The following is a 21,961-nucleotide window of genomic DNA, read 5'->3' on the forward strand; positions in this document are numbered from 1 at the left end:
AAAAGTTCAAATAAAAGTTTGAGCTAATTTAATTGTGCACATTTTCATTTTTTTCGACTTTCTATTTTCAAAATTGACCGAGATATGCCACTTTTAAAAAATAGAATTTTTTAGCTCATTTAATCAAATCATAAATGTTCCATCATGTAAAACGTTATTATGGAAAAAATTATTATGGAAAGTCATAATTTTTACACTTTATAGAATGTGAAAATCGAAAAAAACTAATTTTTGAAAACAATTTTATCGATGTCTTCCTTGAAGACGTCCTGCATTTTCAAATATAGAAAATTCGAGTTTCTTTGATTGAAGGAATGAAAACTGAAATAATTATGAAAAATCTTTTGACTTAAAAAATACGTTTCTAACAAAAGTTTGTTTCCTTTAAAAAAGCTTAATCTTTTTTCTTGCATCTCGTAAGATTTCAAAGATACTTAAGTAAACTTTATGTAACGGAATGACATTTCAAAAATTCTATGATATTTTATTTTAATTATTTTCAATTAATACCGTATACGTCCCATGGGACAATAATTTTCATCATGTTGGGTTTTTTTGTGCGGTTTGATAAAATTGTTTAAAATAACTGTTACCTACATGTTAAATATGTTTAAATAAAAGCTTATAATTTGAAAATTAAAATACAAATAGACATTTTAAAACAAGATAAAAAGCTCATGTTCCTAACGAAAAGGGTGTTATGTGTGATATACAGACAAAAACCATTATAGTTCAAGGTTCACAGACACATTTGAGTTAAATATCTATATATATACACTCATCAGCAAAATTAACAATCCACCCAACGCTTAAAAATTACCCAAATAAGTTCAAAAGGTGTCATGGCCACAAAATTTTTTAACGGGTAGTTTCGAGCTACAGGTGATCAAATCTTCGCATATATTATATTTTTAGTATATGACTAGAAAAATGACTTTCTATGATATTTTTTTAAACTGCCACCAAAATGTTATTCAGATCGTTCTGACCAAAAGCTCTCACGGCCACAAAATTTTTCATCGAGTAGTTTTCAAGTTACGGGTAATCAAAGCTACACATATATTATAGTTATAGTACCTATATGACTAGGAAAATGACCTTTTATTAAGCTTTTCAAACCGCCCCCAAAATGTTCTTTGTATCGTCCTGATCAAAAGCTCGCACAGCCAAAAAATTTTTAAAGAGTAGTTATCGAGCGAAAAAAAAATTTTTTTTAAATGCAGGCTTGGATGTTGCACAAGTTTTGCCAACATTTTTTGTCGCTACAATCGATAGTTTCCGAGTTGCAGGGATTTAAACAATTAAATTGTTAATACATTTTATTTGCAACACTTGGCGAAAAATCGACGCACATATTGTTATTAGTAACCAAAAAGCCTTCGGAACACACTGCGTCTACTCATTCCAATTCTATTTCCTACGAAATTCTATATCCCGCGTATGGATTACAAAAAACGATCAACTAATTTAAGAAAATGTTTATAGAATATATTATATTATCATTGAATATAGTCGAGATATGGAAGAAAAATCAATCGACCCTTAAAAATATGATTAAATTCAAAACAATTTTAAAATAATCCTGAAATGAAAATCGGTGATTTCATAGTTGCATTATAAAAACGTGTCCACGTACCAAAATTTTTTTACGTGTCCACATACCAAAATTTTTATTTAAAAAATATGATTACTAAGTCTATCATCAGCAATTAGAAGCCATTTACTAATAGCGTAAGCATGATTTTGACGAGTTTTGACTTCCCCCTCCCCTCACGTAATCATACATAAGATTTTTCGGATCCCCCCTCCCCTTCTTACGTAAGATTTAACCTCGTTTTGCCCAACAATAAAACGTTGTTAGAAAAGGATCAGTAACACTAAAATTCACAGCAGATAATTTACGTTTTATATACTCTTTCATTTCTTCTCCTAAAATCTTACGTAAGATTGGGTTTAAATTCCCCCCCCCCCACATAAGTAAATATTTTATAAACCACCTCCCCCCCCAAATGCTTACGTAATTAATGAATAGCTCCTCAAACACTACCATCGGCAATTAAAATCTTTAAAAAAATCGATAATCAATTTCTTTTTAGGAATAAGATAAGTCGATGAACGGTTGATGTTGCCGGTGAGTGTATATCATAAATGTGATAAAATTGTATAAAAATTTTCGAGTGCACATCAAGTATGTATAATACCCATAACAACAATATGTACAAACTATGATATCTCAAATCCGAAGTATAATTTTTGCGTTAAGCCACAATCATGTATAAAAAAAAAAGAAAAACCAAAAGTTAATTGAATTACTACGTCTAATTATATTTGCCTGTCTCTATCTATTTAATAAATAAACGAACTAAATATATACATGGAAAATTCGCCAAGTGCGTGTCAGGATATTTATCTAGTAGGGTTCAGATTACTAAAAACTTCAATTTTATAAAATTTGTTTAAGCGTTAAATATTTATCATCTGATGGAGTGAAGGTAGTGGCAGATGACAAAAGTCGACAATGCCTCGTTCAAACGTGCTGTGAAAAGTTGTAATTCTTAAATTTTAACAAATACCACTCTTCAAATGGGAGCTACCAATAAAAGATAAACAAGCTCTAATGAAGCACAAAATAACTCACCTTGGGTTGTACCTCGCGTTAGAAAAGTGTTGTACCTGCACTATAAATTCACTTAAATTGGTGTAAATCATCTATAGTACAAGTTATGAAGTAGGGCTTGCCTATTCTAGAAAAGAAACCATCTCGCAAATCATCCAAAATATAGCTAAGATTCATCCCGATTAAGCCGCCATTTAAATAAAAGGATTCTAGCCCATAATAAATTGTAAATTAAGGTTTTACCTGTAACTAATTTATAGAGTTGTTTGATAATTGAAAACTTGTCGTTTTGTACAAGTTGTGTTGTCAAAATGTCAATAATTATAGTTTAACATTATTATACAGAGAAAAAAACCATTTCAAGACTCAAGCCACAATGAAAAATTCAGTTTTGTATATTACCAAATACAGGGTGTCCCGTGACTCGTTGGGCATAACTTAAGAGCTTATTCTTTGGACAGTTTTAAATCGTAAATGCCTTATATACTTTTGTCCAAAACCTAATAGTTAAGGAGTTATGTGCGCTATTACATCCTCAAAGGTCCATGTAATTGTTTTGCCATTTTGTTGTTATGGTAATATTTGATTATTTATTTTTGTGTTTTTTATTTTTTAAGTTGTAATTTTAAAATTAATTTAATGGCTTTGTTTACAAGTCAAGAATATGCCGACATTCACTTTATTTACGAATATTGTGGCGGTAATGCAAAAGTCAGTGTCAGAATATCAGCCTGATCGAAGAATTCCTAATAACAAAGTAAAGCTAATGCAGCAGTTACAGCAATAACTTTTAGATGAAGAAGCTATTCTTAACACGATCGAAAATAGTCCTTCTAGAAGAAAAACATTAATTAGTAAAACTTTTAACTACTATACTCAACAATGTCTTCACTTTATCGGTTAAATTCAATGGTGCCCATAGCTCCTTGGGCTTGGGCAAAAGTATATAAGATACTTTTGATTTAAAATTGTCCAAAGAATACGCTCTTAAGCTATGACCATCGAATCACGAGGGACTACCTTTGTATTTTCTTTGCCTTTTATGGTTCCAGTCTATTTTTATAGACCCAAGTTATCAGGCTTGTCATAATTTGATGATACGGAATTAGTGATGGACAGGTGAGGACAATGATATGGTTATTTACCGGTAATTTATTCGGTTAAATAACCGGTTCTGAATGGCAATTAACCAAACATTTTTATATAGTCGATAATGCAGGGTGCAGGCTGGATGAACCTTTGTAATAAGTTGCAAATTTAATCAACTGTCCTCAAGCTGTTAAGTACAAACTAAATGTAATTCCACAAGAAAGAAGACTTAAAAGAAGCTTACCACAAGAACTTTAAAAAAAAAAGTTATCAGTGAACACACTGTATAAGTGAAAAAAAAAAAAATTTTATTTTTTGTGTTAATAAATGTTATTTTGATAGTTTACATTACATAAGTGATAATACATAACATAAGTGATAATTTTAAGTTACAGAGGAGCCTCGTATATGAGTGCCGGCCTCTTACTGTCAAATTCATACGACATATTTATGTAGATAACAATGCCTTGTATAATTGTATATTGGTCTGGCAAATAAAAAAAGGGAAAAAAAATAATAATAACTTGCAATCGATTATTGAAATTAATTATTCAATTCACTTTTGAATATTAAAACTAGAATCGGGAATACAAAATTTCCTTTAATATTTATATATCCTGCATTATTCGTTATAGATACGGTAATACGTTGTAGATATGGCAGATGACATTAAGAACTTATTTGGTTAATTGTGCGGTAATTAACCAGAAGTTTATTGGTAAATAAAGTAAAATATATATTTTACTGGTAAGATCACATCCTTGTACGGAATCCTAACGTTTACATGATCAAGTAAAAAGTCTATTCCTAAGCAAACAGGCATGAACTACAGTAAGTAGAATAATTGTGTATTATATTTTCTCTCTCATAGCAACAGTAAACTCGGCGCCATTAGACATGTAATCAGTAGTGTATAGTAACAAAACTCAAGGAATAGAACCTACCAACAACTAAACCAACATGTACAACAATAGTATACTGTTTTTATAACAAGTATATACTTAAAAGAGTTAGTTTATATCTTCTAATAATAATCAGAGCGAGAATTAGCCTCGCAACGGCCCGCTCCGCTTTAATTTGTGTATTTATTATTATAAAAGGAACATATTAGCATACATTTAATATAGGAGGTATACTTATAACAAATTTGTAACAATTACATGTTTTACCTTCACAACTATTGTTTAAATAATATTTCTTCTAAATTATTAAACGAACATTGTGTTTCTTTCTATATATAGAGTGCCCCAATTTAATCTTTATAACTGAATATATTATTCAACGAAGCGTTTTAACGTTATTCGGGAAGTACACTGCAATTTTACAGTATCCTAAATTTTTTTTTAACAGAAATTAAAAATTTTAATGTGTAAATTAACTATTAAGATAGCATCTTAAATTTTATATTTATATCATGTATATATGAAAAATACATAGCAAATTTTGTTTAGTCCAAAGTTTGTAACGCTTAAAAATATTGATGCTTCGAAAAAAAATTTAGTATAGGTGTTCATAGAATCACTTAATTAATCCATTTCCGGTTGTCTATCCGTCTGCCCGTCTGTCTGTCAACACGAAAACTCAAAAACGAAAAGAGATATCAAGATTTTTATAGCATACTCAGCACGTAAAAAATGAGGTGGAGTTCGTAAATGAGCAATATAGGTCAATTAAGTCTTCGGTCCGTAGGACCCATCTTGTAAACCGTTAGAACAAAAGTTTAAATGTAAAAAATGTTCCTTATAAAAAAAAAAAACTTTTGTAAAAAGCATTTTTGTAAACATCACTGTTTACCCACGAGGGTGCTAATTAAGTGCCACTTTTGTAGTATGTATTAATATGTGTGTGTGGCTATTTAAAAGTGGATTCCTTTTTTTATTTACGTAACGCCAAAAACAAACGATAGCGTCATCAAGACTGTCAATACATGGTATTTCAACAACTAACTCAGTCCATTGTTTGTTTTCACTTGTTTAAATTAAGATATTTTATTATATATCAACAATATCGAAAATGTATGCGCTGATAAAACATTTGTTATTCACGGCAGATTTTATTATGTACCTAACCCCTCTGTCTCCTTAAGGTGATGAATAATTGCTAGCGAAACAATCTTATAAACCGAAGCCAAGTAGATCAAAGCCAGGTCGAAGACCCTCCCTTGATTCACTATCTTCCTTTCTTCTTTCTGACGGATGTGAACACAGTATTGTGTGCATAGGTCTGAGATGAATGGTCTGAATGGTCTCCTTAATTCTTATCTCCTATTATTATGACTGTGTTTTAAGGTATAAAATATCTATACCATGTTCCGCATGAAATAGCGTGATTTTTTGAATGCAGATCAAAGGAAGCTTATGGTATTCGGAGGGAAAGAATTGTTTGGCGTTATTTGTTTATGTTTTAATACAGTTGGAATAGTCCAGCGAATCAACGGAATAACGGCTAGTTTTAAGTAAACTTAGTAAGTCGTATGGCAATGTTACTACACATTTTGAAAGTACCCACTTAAATTTCAGAGTAATAAAAAACTGTTAATTTTTTACAAATATCTGAAAAAAGATTTATACATTTATCGTTAGTATTCGACCAAAGTCCACTAGGTGATAAAAATAATTAATTTCTATTTTTAAAACAAACAAAAAAAATATCCAAAAATAAAACCGTCACTTGAAATAAAAACAAAATATGGACACATTTCCTCGCGTCACAGACATTATATGGCATATGTGTACGTATATTAAAAGATCTTTCACAGTATTTAATAGTGCAGTCGTAAATTTTGTACCTTTATTCGAAATAAGTATAATTTTATCTTAAAATAGTAATTAAATCAGTTTTTTTCTTGAAACTCTTTTCCTATTTAGCTTAGAGATGCAATGTATCACCCTTCGGTAAGCTTTGTACATTAAAAACCATATAGACTTTTTATTAGAATAATTTTCTACTCGGAATAAAAAAAAACGCAACTGTCCAGGTTTAGCGGCAAAAAATTTTAAAACGAAATAAACTCAGGTTTTATATTATTATTGAAGAAAGAAAATGCATTTTAGTAGGTACAGTGACCAAGGATGGTATAAATTTGTAAATAGTAGGCGTTAATGACCTTTATGTATAAAAAACGACTTAGAACAAGTGAAATTTACAAAATTAAAAAACTCCCGAAAAATTATTCGGATACGGAAACCTTAACTCGCTTTTGAAACGAATTTTAGAACACTCTCCATTAAATTACCTTTTTCCTTAGAGCCTTCTCCAAACTGAACCGATTTTGGGGATCATCGCCTATTTTTTAGTTGTTCCGGGTACGAAACCCTAAATTTGCACTTGAAACATATGACTAAGATCCCATTTAATTACCTTTCAAACGAAACGATTCCACAGACAGACAGACACACAGCGGTCACATTTAAACACCCCTTTTTTGGTTCGGGGGCTAATAAATAAATAATCAATCGACAAATTGTTACATATTTCTGGATTTAGCAAAATTTTTGCGACAAATATTGATAGGTAATTCAATTATGAGCCAGAGGTATTTTGAATTTTTCAAGAAATATTTTTTTATTCAAAATTTATTGCAAAATAAAGGTCAAATCGCGCCAAGTTTTAAAAGACTTTTCATACAAAATTTGTAGAAAATTTTATCCTCTACAACTTGTTTAATGCATGTAAATACAATTGGAAACAAAAGAAACGATATATTCTCAAAAAACTGATTTTTACGACTTTTGACCTTGAATAACTAAGGACGCGCACACGTATCATATGTGACTTTTGAAAAAACATTTGTGCTACCAAATTAATGGTTTGTACAAATATTCAGCTTATTCTGTTAGATTCCGAGGTGAAACCCTAAGATAATTGGACTATAACATTTCTATATTAAATTAATGAGGAAAAAGGAGTTCCAGCTGTTTATCTCTCGGCTACAGGTTTATTTATCGCTAAATAAACATTTGGTAACAAAAAAATCAGGAAAAACAAAGTCGAATTACTTACGACTGTACTATTATGATATCTATTTTTAAATGATGAACGACACAGAGCGGACACAAATTATAATAATATATACGTGTACGACGGTGTGTGATGTTTGCGGTCGAGACAACAGCCTCTTTGGTATTTATAGAGCAACATTCACAAATGATATGTGTTCTGTATTTGTATTCTGTATAGATTTAATAATGTGTCGCCATACATTTGTTGTGCCCAGCATCCGTGATATCAGATCACCAAGACAGAAATAATATCCAACTTGGCGACACTGTACCTACCAGTGTATAAATAATATCATTATGTATTAGTTGTTATTATTATTATTGTTATTGTCATAGATACAATTTTTGTATTAAGTATTAACGCATATTAATACCTGGTAGTTGAAACCCGCTAACTGGCGATAATAATTCGTACTAATTAAAACAAGAAGATGGGCCACTTTCAGTAGTTCCAATTTAGACTACCAGATGGTAATACTTGTACTTGCCATTTTTAAAGGCCAATCAAAATATTCAAATTCAAATGAGACAAATTCCCCAACTAGCGATAAAAATTCGTTCAAATTAAAACAGGAAGTATACCATTCAGTAGCTCCAATTAAGACCACCTGGTTTCCTTTTTATTTAATAATAATGGGGTTTAACCTCTGTTTTTCAGAAATCTATTTATAACAAAGGCCACCAATATCATTATTTTTTAATCTTTATTTATTTAATTTAATTTGTAACTACATCATATATACAATTTTTATGATGAGGGTGGAGCCGGTTCTTAGTTCTTCTTCAAGCGACGATAGTGTGGTCAATTTTACCGCCCCGTTTATTATAATTGCTCACACTACCGCTGCCTGTGTTCGAACCGCAACCTCTCTACCACTAGCCAAATGTTTTAAGGACGATTTAACTCGCACGACCACTGAGCCGGGTTATACTTTTTACTTACTATTTATCAAAAGCAAATAACAACCGGGCCAATATTGATTCAAACTTGGCTGGGTAATTTTGTGCATCGGTACAAGCCTGAGTTAAAGTAAAGAGCAAAACCTTAATACTGCGCCTGTTAAGGTATCAAGTCTGTTTTTTGCTGGATTTCACGTGTGTTCATCAGTTCTAATATGTATATTAGAAATTTTCGTTGAGAGTATAACGCTTTCTAATATTACAAAGGATTATCGTGCATTTGACTAGGGTTGAACCTTACTTGAGTTAAAACCTGGACACGAGGAATTTTAACATGGTATTTCCATGCAAATAACAAATTAAAATAAGAAATAGACATATACAAATTATTAATAATTGAGAATTTAATATTACTAGGGTAAGCATTAATTATAATAATTACCCAATCCGTAATTATAAAAATAGGCTTAATAAATTGTTTTTAAATAAAGCGTCAGAATTATTATGCTATTTAATTAAACAAGTTTAAATGCAAATTTACTTTCAACGCATGCATCTCATTATTTTAACTTATTTCAAAATATCTTTTCCATTAAGAGTGTCCAAACTTAAATTCAACAAGTTGTATATAAAATATCTTACAATTTAAAAAAAAAATATTTAATGCCACTTTGTGTGATAGAAAAAAATCAATAGCCCTTAAAAGTCAACACAAAGTCAGCGACGACATCGAATCCAATCCATCTGATCGAGTCACCGAAGAAATATCTATCACCGAATAAAAATATAAGTGATATCAAATGAATCTATTTGGTTGGTATTACATGTCCCACAAAATGGTTCACTTTGAAATTAAAAACAAAATTTCAAAGATTCCTAAATACAGTTTGTTTAATTTAAGCGAACTTGTAACCTTGAGACCATATCAATTTGTTTTGGAAAAGTTTTTGTTTCGAAGTCGGTTTTCTTTTTGTTTTTTTTGTTTTTTTTCTTTTAAAATTTTGATCAGTCATTACCTATAACATAACGAGTAAAATATATTGTTTGGTTTTTTTTCTTTTAGACCACCCGAAATCGAGATTTTAGGGGAACAGTTGACAAAACCATTTTTTTGGCGATCTCTACAGGGAAAGTATGGCAGTAAAATTCGCCAAAATTTTTATTTTTTGTAATCTTAAAAAAATATATATGTATAATAATTTATTACTACTATATATTTTTTTAACTTTAAACTCAAGATTTCCATTTTTGTCTACTCAGCAAGATGATAAAACCCCTTAAGTTTAAGTAAACGGACACTCTTAATTGAAAACTCTTCACTTTAATTTATACATATTGTGGAAATTTTATGATTTTCATATCGCAACATACCTTTGGATTAATTGATTAAATTCTTTTTCAAAGCCGTAAGTTCTATAAAAAAAAAATCGTGTATACAGCCGTCTGAGTATTTTTATTTTATGTACCGTTTCATTTGCATGACATTTTCCAAATATTTAAAAAATTTAACTTTAACCTTCAAATTTTTTGGAATTAACTAATAAATACTTAAGTTTTATAGTCGAAGATTAATTTTTAAGCGTGCCCTTCTCACGCACGTAAAAAAGCTTAAAACATTTTTCAGTTTGGCTACATAACTACAGCATAATTTTTCACGTCTAAAAAGTTGACTGTGTCAAAGGACATATTCGATCAATCTTACACTACAAATTGAGTGCTAATTTAGAGCAAATTTAGTCGTCAATTTAATGCAACTTACACTAATAAGAAAATAAAATGTATGTTAGCTTAAACGAAAGTTAGCATTGTATAATTAAAATTCGATATTATTCAGTAACTAAAATTTAAGTCTTTCTAACCAACAATAAGTGCTTAAAAAGTGCTATTGAAATCAGCAAGAACAAATTTAAAACTAGAAAAATTAAGGCCATCTGTAAAATACCCCCACCTTTACCAGTTGACCTTCGATACTTCGGAACATGGCTAAAAACTTCACAATCATAGTCTCACATAAGGTCACTTCATTTAGTAGAATATTGTTATAGACATCGCGAAACCATTAAACTGAACTACATAAATATATCGATAACAATATCGGGCGGCACTATCTAAAAGAAATATGTATGTCAATTATTTATAGATTAATATATTGTTTAAAATGATGTATTTTATTTTAGAATTACCTCATTTTAATGTTTATTTATTTTTTTACTATCGTTACTGTTTAGATAGACAATGAGGGAACGTCATACAGTCATCGTGGTTTTCTAGTTAAATATAGATTAAATTCTATGAACTATACTATCGACTATTTACGTTGTCATCAATTTTAAAAATTTATGTTTAATTTAAAACGTATTAAGGACATCATAAAGAAGTTTTCATTGAGGGATTGTAGATAATTACGCGAACTTTAGTATAGCTCTATGACTGTGCGTAAATAAATACTGAACCGCCTAGTTTTTCTTGATTGACAACACCACGATGGAATTGACCGCTTTCAAGAAACACCCAGTTCTTCGAAAAAAATTGGTTTTTTGTTACTTTCTGAATATCATTTACTTTGATCAATGATTTTTGTGCAATAAAAAGTATTATTTTCTAGCCAAGTAGAGAATGTTGGATTGATAAATTTTTTTTGTAGAATTTGTTACTGGGACATCTTGTAGTTTAATCACATGATTTATGTGATAATCGTACTTTTTCGGCAAGTAGAGTAGGTAAAAATATGGATGATAGTTCAGTCCATTCAGCTCTTTCTATTTCTCTCGAACACGCAATTGTACATCTACGCCATTTTGTCTTTCAATTTTACTTATGTCTTACTTTTACCTTTATTGGACATCGCAGGATCTTAGACGAGGAGTTAGGTCACCAAAAAGGGATGATTTGATAATTTCAAGTGTCAGGAATCTAAATTAAAACAACCAACATAATTAAGATCGAATGTCCTCGTTTCTCTATACAGAATTCTGTTGCGTTACCACTTTGAAAATATATAGCAAGTTTGGGGAACAAAAAGCTACTTTAGCCATATCGCCTGTTGCTATAAAAGGAACGAAAATAAAACAAGTTCTGTATTCTTGTATAAATTTTATTGAGAGTCATTAAATTTTTTTGTTTATAAATGTATGGTCTTCCAATTATTTGCTCAAAATAAACAAATTTTGGTGTTTTGTACGTTTCAAAAAACGTAAAACAAACTATTCCCTGAAAGTAGAATAATCATAAAAATCAAGTTTTTATTACAATATCTTTATTTTTCTTCCACTTTTATAGTCGCCACTGCTAAAGTTTCAGCTCGATTGGATCACGGGAAAAGGGTTAAAAATCGATCCAAAGTTTTTTCGGTTGGCAAGCAGGCGAGCAGCTAGACATTTCGATTTAAAAAAAAGGGAGTAAAAATTAAAATATGCAATATTACAATTTTTACATTAAATTTGATTTCGGTATAGAGTTCATAATACCATAAAGCTGTATAGACATAGGAAACGCAATAAGTGAATTCTGGACCACAGAGAAAGAAACAGAGCTGATAGAGGTTCTTATCTCTCTGTTTTGCAGTCAATAATAATTGCATCTACAATCATGCGCACAGACGACAACACATGTTTTGTACAAAGAAAGACGAAGACAGGTATACCCACCTATCTAATGCGATCTCTGTTTCCTGTGATCAACAGTTAGGGCGGCAACTATGCAACTCTATGTTATTATCTCTATAGTTTTCAGTCAGCAAATGATTGCCAAGTTGAAAGAAATTAATTTTTTAGACAGACAATTAACGCTCCTTAACCTACAAAAGGGTAACCGTCCTGGCACTAATCTTTAAAAAATGTTTTAAGATGTTTACATGTTTAGCAAGTGAAATTTACAAAATTTAAAATAAAGCAAGAAATTTTTCGGGTAAAAAATCCTAAACTCGCACTTGAAACATATCTAAGAACACTCTCCATAAAATTTTCTTTTTCCTGAAAGCCTTTTCTAAATTGAACCGATTTTGAAGAAATTTTTTAGTTTTTTCGGATACGGAACACGAAGCTCGCCCTTGAAACATAGCTAAAACACTCCCCATTAAATTGCCTATCAAACGAAACAAAAAAACTCAAAATGGATTATTTCGTTCAGGCGCTACGATGCCACAGACAGACAGACACACACACATAGCGGTCAAATTAATAATACCCCTTTTTTTTAGTTCGGAGTTTAAAAATTTTATTTGGACAAACTAAAATGCAAAATTCGCACAAATAAGTATATCTGCATATTTTTAATTATTACTTATATCTTTAATTGGCAAAATTTTTCTAAAGTCTATTAATAGTACTAGAGAAAAATTCGGTGGAATCTATCGATCAGGCAGCGGCAGTGTGTACAATTATAATTAATGGAGGCGGTAGAATTGATCACATTGGCGTCGCTTGGATAAGGACGAAGTAACCGATTCCACCCACATCATAAATGTAATTGTAATAATATGGATGTAATTCAATAAATAAAGATTAACAAATAATGGTGTGGGTAGCCTCTGTTATAGGCGTATGTTAGAAAACGGAGGTTAAACTCCATTATTATTATTATTATTATTACTATCGACCTTCGACGAAGTAATTTTATGTTCAGTCATTAAGAAAAAAACGTTACATAAATAATTAAATTGCCTCAAATATACCTAAAACGCTCTAAAATGTTGAACTGCTCTTTGACTGTCGCAAGTCAAAAGGAGAATATTTTACACAAAGAATCATTATAAACGGAATTTGATGTATATTATTAAAAAATAAAAAACACATTATTTGTTTATTTATAAAACATATAAAGGCAACTACCAGCAAGTGTGATAGTAGATGCCTATATATAGTTCCATACCTTATCCAAAAATAGATTTAAATATGTTTAGTGTATATTATTATATGGGGTGTTGACACAGTTCATGACCCTATATTATATATAGTTACACTCACCATCTACATGTATATGTCGCAGATGGATTACCGAATCAGTTCTTTTACAAAACAGTTCCGTTATGCATAACCGCTGATAGATGTGGAGCTGGATTGATATTGTTCTACGTTTAACAAAATTACTATTCAAGTTTAGCACACGTCACAGTCACATTAATAAGCAATGTGTGTAGGGAAACCGAAAAGAAATAAAAAAGAATAAACAATTAATGTTACAAACAAATATATGATACTCTAAATAAATATCCTGTATATAAAGTGTTGAAAGTCAGTGTTTGCATTATTTTAAAAAATAAGAACAATTTAAAAAACTAACACAATTGGTTTTGGTTTTCGTAAATTACCTATTTTATCAACATTTTCTGAAATTTTTATTACGTGAATATTTCGCAAGACCACTAATTGAAGCTACCTACAAATTTTTAATTTCCGATCTTTTATAGTTTTGGAGAAAAATGAACCCCAAAGTTTTGCCCTAATGTGCGTCCTTACGAGTAAACAAAGATGTTTACGAACAACAAAAGCTGTTGATTTTTTTATAAGGAACATTTTTTAGTTTTAACTTTTGTTCTCTCATTAACGGTTTACGAAAGTCCCCAATTGACCTATGTTGCTCATTTACGAACTCAAGCTTACTTTTTATGTTCTGAGCACACTATAAAAGTGATTTTATAAACACCTATACCAAATTTTTATACCATGTATATATGAAATACATCAAGATATATAAAGTTTAATCCCAAGTTTGTAACGCTTAAAAATATTGATGCTACGAACCAAAATTTAATATAGGTATTAATAAAATCACCTAAAGAGTACATTTTCTGTCAAAAACAAAAGGAGGTATCAAGCTGAAATTTTTATAGAGTGTTCAGGACATAAAAAGTGGAATCGAGTTCGTAAATGAGCAACATAGGTCAATTAGTATTAGTATACCTTGATATACATTACGTATAAAGGCCACAGGGTATAAAAATAAAACTCGTGGCTTAGACCAGAGCCTTTTTAAGTTACCCACTGACTTTCCAAAAACGCAGCTAAGTTTTTATAAAAACTGTCTTTTCACTGTTCTCATTTGAGTTACTGTTTACATTTTCACTCAAATTACTCGTTTTATTCATTAATTTTAATAAACTGAAATTTCATTTCACGTTATTATTCATATCCTTTAATTTAACCCCATATAATTTTTAGTCTTTCAGCTATTTTTGATACAATTAACCTTCAAATTAAAATATATCTCTTTCCGCAACCACAATAAAAATATTTAGCTAAATTTTAGGGCGTTGCAGATATATTTTATTTTATTTTTATTTTATTTAATTTTTATCTTATTTTATATTTATTTTTATTATTTATATATTTGAGGATTGTCAAAGCAATCGAAACCGGTCTAACTAGTTGATAATAATTTTATAAATCTAGCTAAATATTTGGATTTAGGATCCTAAAGTGGATATATTTTAATAAAACAAAATTAACGGCTATATAAAGAAACTGATTTGGCAATCTATCTACGACATATATATTCTGTCTCTATTCTTTATCATATTCAAATAATCTATTTAATAAAATCTAAAATTTTATAATTTATATACAAAATGGAAACCTAACAGCAGAATAAGATGAAAACCATATGATTAGAGTGGTTTGTTTTAGTAATACGTATACAAATTGTTTTCAAATAACATAATAAGGGCCAAGGGCGGAAATAATTACTACCTTGTCGAAAATCAGTTTTACTACAATTCGTTTAAGGGCTTTTTGTTTTTCTATCCCTCTTTATATTTAGTACATTTAATATTTATTATACAAATTTTAAAAACATAAACAAATCGTTATTCTTCTAATGTTTGATTATTTCATACTTACATAATCTAGAGACATGACAATTATAAATAAAAAATAGATATTGCAAATTGGTATCCAAAAAATCTTTAAAAAAAATAAATAACTTTTAAAATTAAAATAAATACTGGAAATTTCAATAGTTCTGTTCAATAATACATTATTTGTTGTCTGCGTTGTCATGGTAAGGACAATAAAATCGATGCCAGCGCTTCCAGCGAATAATTTTTGGCGATAAAGAAGGCTGTTATGGCTAATTTGCAATTCTTTACATGTTAATGTTATAGAAAATGTTAATTTAAAATTATTGAAAAACACTAATTAATAAAACTTAATGCATTAAAAATTGTGAAAATAAGAAATCAAATTGCACAAATATTATTTGTCAAATGTAAATTATCATAATTAATTATTTAAATTTCTGAGACAATAATATTAAATTTTTAATGTAAGACATAAATGCAATCCATACAATTATATATGCATCCATACAATTCTTTAATTAAAGCAGTGTATCGTTACCATGGAAACGCCTCCAATAAAACTAACGCACGGTGCGAATAGTTTATCGTGTTCAGATTTCTGGATTCAAGTTCAAGTAAAGAAATAATATTGAATTAAAATAAATAATCAAAAAATTCCACTGCGTTAAATAAAATCTGAAAATAAATAAACAAGTCCAGTAGTTTACATAGCGGCTTCAACAGCCGGGGCCAAATTTGGGAAGAAATGTGCAGGTCTAAATTTTTGCAATGCAAACTAGTACTGGACTTGTTTATTTATTTTTAGATTTTATTTAAAACACAGTCTAATTTTTTATTTTTTAAATTATTTTATTTTTAACTTTTTTAACTAAGTTAACTTATATAAATATTAAAACCAATGTATTATTCCTGATTAAATTTAAACATATAATTTTTGTAATCCTCTTTTAATTTCTTTTATTTTTATACCCTACTCGATAAGTTTGGTTAATTTGTTTTTATAAACGAGTTACTACTATTTTGCGCCAAAAATTCATCTTTTTTTTTTCAAACGCATATCTAAGGACATTTGGGTTTTTAAGACTAATATAACGATACCTTATCTGTTGAAATTCACCGAGCTGTTTACGATAATATCGGTCCACCTTTTAAAATAAGTCCAGATTTAGAAGTAAAAAATTTTTAGATTTATTAATTTAATCTGGTACATTACATCATTACAGGCTTAAGTCTTAAATTTAAATTGAACTGACACTACACTGCAATTTTTCAATACACTATAATTTTTGTGTAAAAGTAATTAAAAATTTTAATATATAAATTAATTAATTTAATTTAGATTTATATAATTATTGAATAACTAACAATAATAAATAACCGTCTTTTGACTCTCCCGTGTTAGCGGACGAAATTTTTTGTGAATTTGTTTTTTTTTAAATACGACAGATATTTATTAAAAAATAACTCGACTATTTTTCTTAAATTTTAACAGGGTGATACTTCCAACATAATTATTTTTAAATATCATTTTTCTCCGATCTGCTTTGTACGTATTCTGCGATTTACAGCTCTTTATCTCATCAAGAAGTATTTTTAAGTTTTAATAATTAATATGATAAGAAAGTGAGTAAATAAGTAATTGGTAAACTTTTAAATGCAATACACCTGAAAGTAGGCGTCTTCTTTCTAATATTATAATTTTTTATTAAGTGAAGTGTCTGAAAAAATTTAGATTATAGAAAAACAAATGATTAGATAGATAATTTCAAAAAAAAAGTCATAGTAAAATCAACGTATGGTATTGAAAATTTCCACAATCTTATTTATAAACACTGGGTGAATGAAAAAATACGACAAAATCAAAACAACAGGAAGGTAATAAATAATTAATAAAAATAAATTATCAATATCATTTTTATAAAAACCGTTTGATGAATCATGACACACTATTTATTAATTTTCAAAACATTTAAAATGAATGTAAATAAAATAATTTATTAGATAATAAAATTTTATTAAAATTTTTTAATTTTTCAGATGCTTCGTGAATAGAGCTTTAATGCGACCAAATTACAAAACAAAATTTTATTAAAAATAATTCTTGTCAAAATTTATGAATAATAAAATCTGAGCTGTTAAAAGGTTAATTTATTTAGAAAAATTTGAAAAACTATTATTCATTAGTTAAAAGCATGACAAATATTTTCCTAAAAAGAAAATTATATCAAGCGGCACTCGTTTTTCCATAAAAAAACATTTCAAGTGATGCAATTGCATACATTTGGGTGTATTTCTACTATAAATAATTTTTAGGGGTTAATACTTTAAAAACTATGATTACTTTTCGTATTTTTATTTTCCCAAGTTCTTACAGGACTTGATTTGGATCTCAATCCAAAAAGCGAAGATAACAGCATGTTTTTTTACGATTCTCAGAGTGAAATTGTATTTAGTCCTCAGAAAACTTAAAAATTTATTCAAAACAATTTAGCTATAGTTTTTTTTCCACTGTCAAAATATAGATTTAATTATTATAAAACAAGTTCTCAAATGGTACGTGAAATTTTACCTATGCATGATTTGAGAAAAATTTGATAAAATACAGATTTTTTTCAGTAGAAAATAATATTATAATTTCCTTGCCTAATACACTTTTCAATATTTAAGAAATAAAAACGTCATACAGATTTGATAAGGAGGATATATTTCCTTAATAAATTTTTACGAAGTTAATTTTTATTTTAAGAATATAAGTAAATTTCTTATGAATTCGAAATAAAACTGAGAAACATATTATTTTTCTCATAAGATCATATATGATCGTAAAACTTTTAAGCTGAAAGTTACAATGCCTGAATAATTCATTTATTGTAATCTTGAGAAATTTAATTAAAAAAGCTCCTATCTTTAAAAATCTAGAAAAATTATATAAAAATTGGCGTAGCTCTTAATAAATGTTTTGTAGCGAAAATCATAGAATCGGTCGTTCGATTCTCGGCGATAGCACAGTCATAATAAGACAGTCTCTTATTAAGACTTGTGGTCAAATAAATGAAGTTTTTAAAGTTTTTTAATATATTTAAGCAAAAGAAAATTCTCTAACGAGTTATTCGAGCGAAAAGCTCAAAAACAACAATAACGTTTGCTGAATAAAAGTGATAAACCACAAAATTACCTTTTTTGTTTAACTTAACTGTTAAAAATGATTTATGTACTTTTAAGCTTCTAAAAATAAGTTTTATTTATGCTTAATTTTTTTAAGGAGACTAAATTAACGTAACGGGGTTGAGAATCTGTAGTTTGCAATTTTTAAATTGAAAATCGCATCGAAATATATAATTTAGAGTCAAAATTAGGACAAATTTCAATATTTTATGTAAGAATTCTACAAATTTAAAATGCTCTATTACACCAACCACCCTAATAAATGGAACACGGGTGGATAAAATTGGAGTAGTGAAGGAAAATTTATAAAATTACTTGTATAGGAAACAAAAATCTGAACTTACGTTTTGATTTAGACTTCTCCATTAGGACAAGTTGTTCGTGTTTATGCCAGGCCATGGAGTCGGTGGCGTGCTGCGAAGGCCGCGACGGGGCCAGCGAGCTGTCGAGTGCTGTTGTCGCGCTCAACAACACCATGGACCCGTCGCCGATGCTGCCAACCGTCTCCTGCTGTTGTTGCTGCACACCCGAATGTTGTTGTGGGTGTCCAGTGCCACTCTTGGACCACAATTGTTGAGCTCTTTGTGACTCCAGTATTTCCACTAGGTCTAACCAACAGGTATACACAAAAACAATTTAACTTTATAATCACTTTAAAAATAACAAACTAAAATTTAAAACAAACTAAAAAAAATACACTTAAAATCTGTTTTATAAAAAAATAAATATAAAATTTAGGCGAAGAATCGAGCAACACACAATTGCACCATTTTTTCTTAGGTGCACTTAATAATAAACATTGTCAACACTAATAAAACATGGTCAAATTCATCACTCCGGCACCGTGGACCCATCGATAAATAATTCCCGCATTATTGAAGAGAGTGCACTAACCTTGAGAGGAGTTAAAAACACCGACACAATAAAATTGTTTTGATCAAGAAATCAGTGGTTAAGTTGGACACAGGATTTAAGTTATTAAATAAATAAGAATTAGAGCATCGTGAATATGATGATCTAGCAACGCTAGGGAGACACTTGGACACTGTCACTCGATGAAATATACGTACAAACCACTAAACGAAATAACACACAATTACTTTTGCCTCCTGCATAGACAGCACTATACACTTCCGTTCGTCGCTCTGTAAGACAGAGACAAGTAGTGTACAACACACAGTCAAAACATTAGACTGAGCAGTCGCATAATAAATATAACACCAACAAGTATTTAAAGTCGTCTTCTAAATCAAATCAAATATCACACAAATATTAAAATTATTGCTCAAATATTTGGAAAAAATCACACACAAATGATGACACAAAATCTTATCAAAAAAATGTCATATGTATATTTAAAAAATAATGCACTTTGTGTTTTTGTTATTTATTGTTTTGATACCCTTTTAAATGTGTATGACAGAGATAAACATATACATAAAGTGCGCACACCCCTTAATGTCGAGACTGGCACAAATGAACTCTACCGCTTAGCACCATACAGAGTAGGGTCAAAAACACATAATCAAAATAATAACAAAAGTGCATGGGTGTTTTAAAAAAAAAGTTGCGTACACGTTATGTTTATATCATAGATAATTGGAAAAATGATATCTTATATCTATGGTAAATGATTCCAACGTTATTTATTTATTTAAAAAAAAAAACAACACAGAAACATCATAATGGCGACAAGAGTTTATAATACATTTATAGGTACACAGTGAGTTTAGAACATTCACCTCACGGCTCACTTCAATATCATAACAACACACTAAAATCACACATTGATATCGCTTGTGAACACGAAATGATGATGAGGATGACTTATTATAATACACGTGTATTACTTTTTGTTTTGAACATTTATAAAATGTAAATAATCACTTGACAATATTTGTTCACAAAATATTCAACACAAACTACTGTGTTGTATGTTATACAAATTATTTTGTATGAAAAACACACGTTTTTTAATAAATATTTTTGTTATACAGCTGAGACGTACGCCCCGCGTCAATTCACTCTAATCATGAAAGTGTATAATAAACACTGAGCAGGCCCAGAGCCAGAGCTGACTACTGGTGTGTGTGGCTTGTTCGATGGCCGCCACCGGCTTCAATAAGGGGGTATTGGGGTTCTCTATATTGTAATATGTTTGATGTGCGCCGCGCATATTTACTTCGTACGCTAGATGGCGCATCGCAACAGTGCTAGGTTTATTGAAGGACATTTTTTAATTTTAACTTTTGATTGTAGAGGCGCACAAAACATTCGCTTAATATAACAATGAATGGAAATATATTATAAATTTTATGTAATACAATAAACATACAAACTGGAAACATTTCTTTATTCTTTTCAAAAGTTTTTGCATTATCTTAGTCTTTTAATATTCATAGACAGACGTTATAATTTTTTTAACGATTGTTGTTAAATTTCCATTCCTGCGTGTATAACAATTAAACGAAGTATTTTCTTGAGAATACTCGCATTAAAAAGTCTATAGATTTCTTGAAGTTATGGTATTTTTTTAGATTCATATTTCATTTTTTTAGTTGAGTAAGTACGAAACTTTATATGATAATTGTGGAAGCTTCGAATAAAGTGAAACATTTGAATTTTTAATGCTAATAATAAAATTTACTAGATTTGTCCTGTTTTTTTTATAAAACAAATTTCAAGTTTTTTATTTTGTCAGTTTTGCTTAAATTACAATAAAAGCTTGAAACTCCTGCAAACAGATTTTGATTTTAAAGCTTTGACTATATTGCACTTATATTTTATATACTCTTCCAGGCGCTTCCACCATAATTTGATTTCGTAAATTAATTTTTATAGCAATATCAGATTTAGAAGCCTATTAGATTTAAGGGCGTACATTCATAAGACTTGTTAATAGACAAATAAAAAAATGATGATATGTGTAATATAAAAATTTAAATAATTTTGAAGGTTAGGTTAGATTAGAGTGGCTGTCCTGGGGTGGGACACACTTAGATCATAGGGTCCGTTGTGATACCGAAAAAGGGTTGGCCCATCCCTGGCTACTACTCCATGAACCATTTTGAACTGTTTAAGAACAGCAGGAGAGCTTTGACGCCGACGGACTCCAGGTTTTAGAGGTCGTCAAAGAGAGGCTGACTCAAATAAGTTCATCTCCTCATGACAAGAGCTGGGCAGTGACAGAGAAGATAACACATAGTCTCCTCCTCCTCACCACTGTGACAGCTCCGGCAGTAGTCGTGATACACTGCCAGGCCCAGGCGTTCAGCATGCCTGCCGCCCAACAAGTGTCCTGAAATAGCCGCAACAACTTTGCGAACAGAGGCCCTTGGAAGTGATATATGATCTTCGGAACACCTGCGATTGTACTCAGACCATATCTGTCAA

The 21,961-nt window shown here is 29.7% G+C and overlaps 1 protein-coding gene across 1 annotated transcript in view; it reads right to left on the reverse strand.

Moving 5' to 3' along the window:
• Positions 1 to 20,632, reverse strand: part of LOC123293593 (serine/threonine-protein kinase minibrain) — a 619,645-nt gene extending 599,013 nt beyond the window's left edge. Inside the window, exon 1 of the mRNA XM_044874463.1 lies at positions 18,913 to 20,632. Within this exon, the coding sequence (XP_044730398.1) occupies positions 18,913 to 19,045 (133 nt within the window). The 5' untranslated portion in view covers positions 19,046 to 20,632. The remainder of the gene's footprint in view (positions 1 to 18,912) is intronic.
• Positions 20,633 to 21,961: the final 1,329 nt, after the last annotated feature.

This window comes from Chrysoperla carnea, chromosome 2, assembly GCF_905475395.1.
Source record: "Chrysoperla carnea chromosome 2, inChrCarn1.1, whole genome shotgun sequence".
NCBI lineage: Eukaryota > Metazoa > Arthropoda > Insecta > Neuroptera > Chrysopidae > Chrysoperla > Chrysoperla carnea.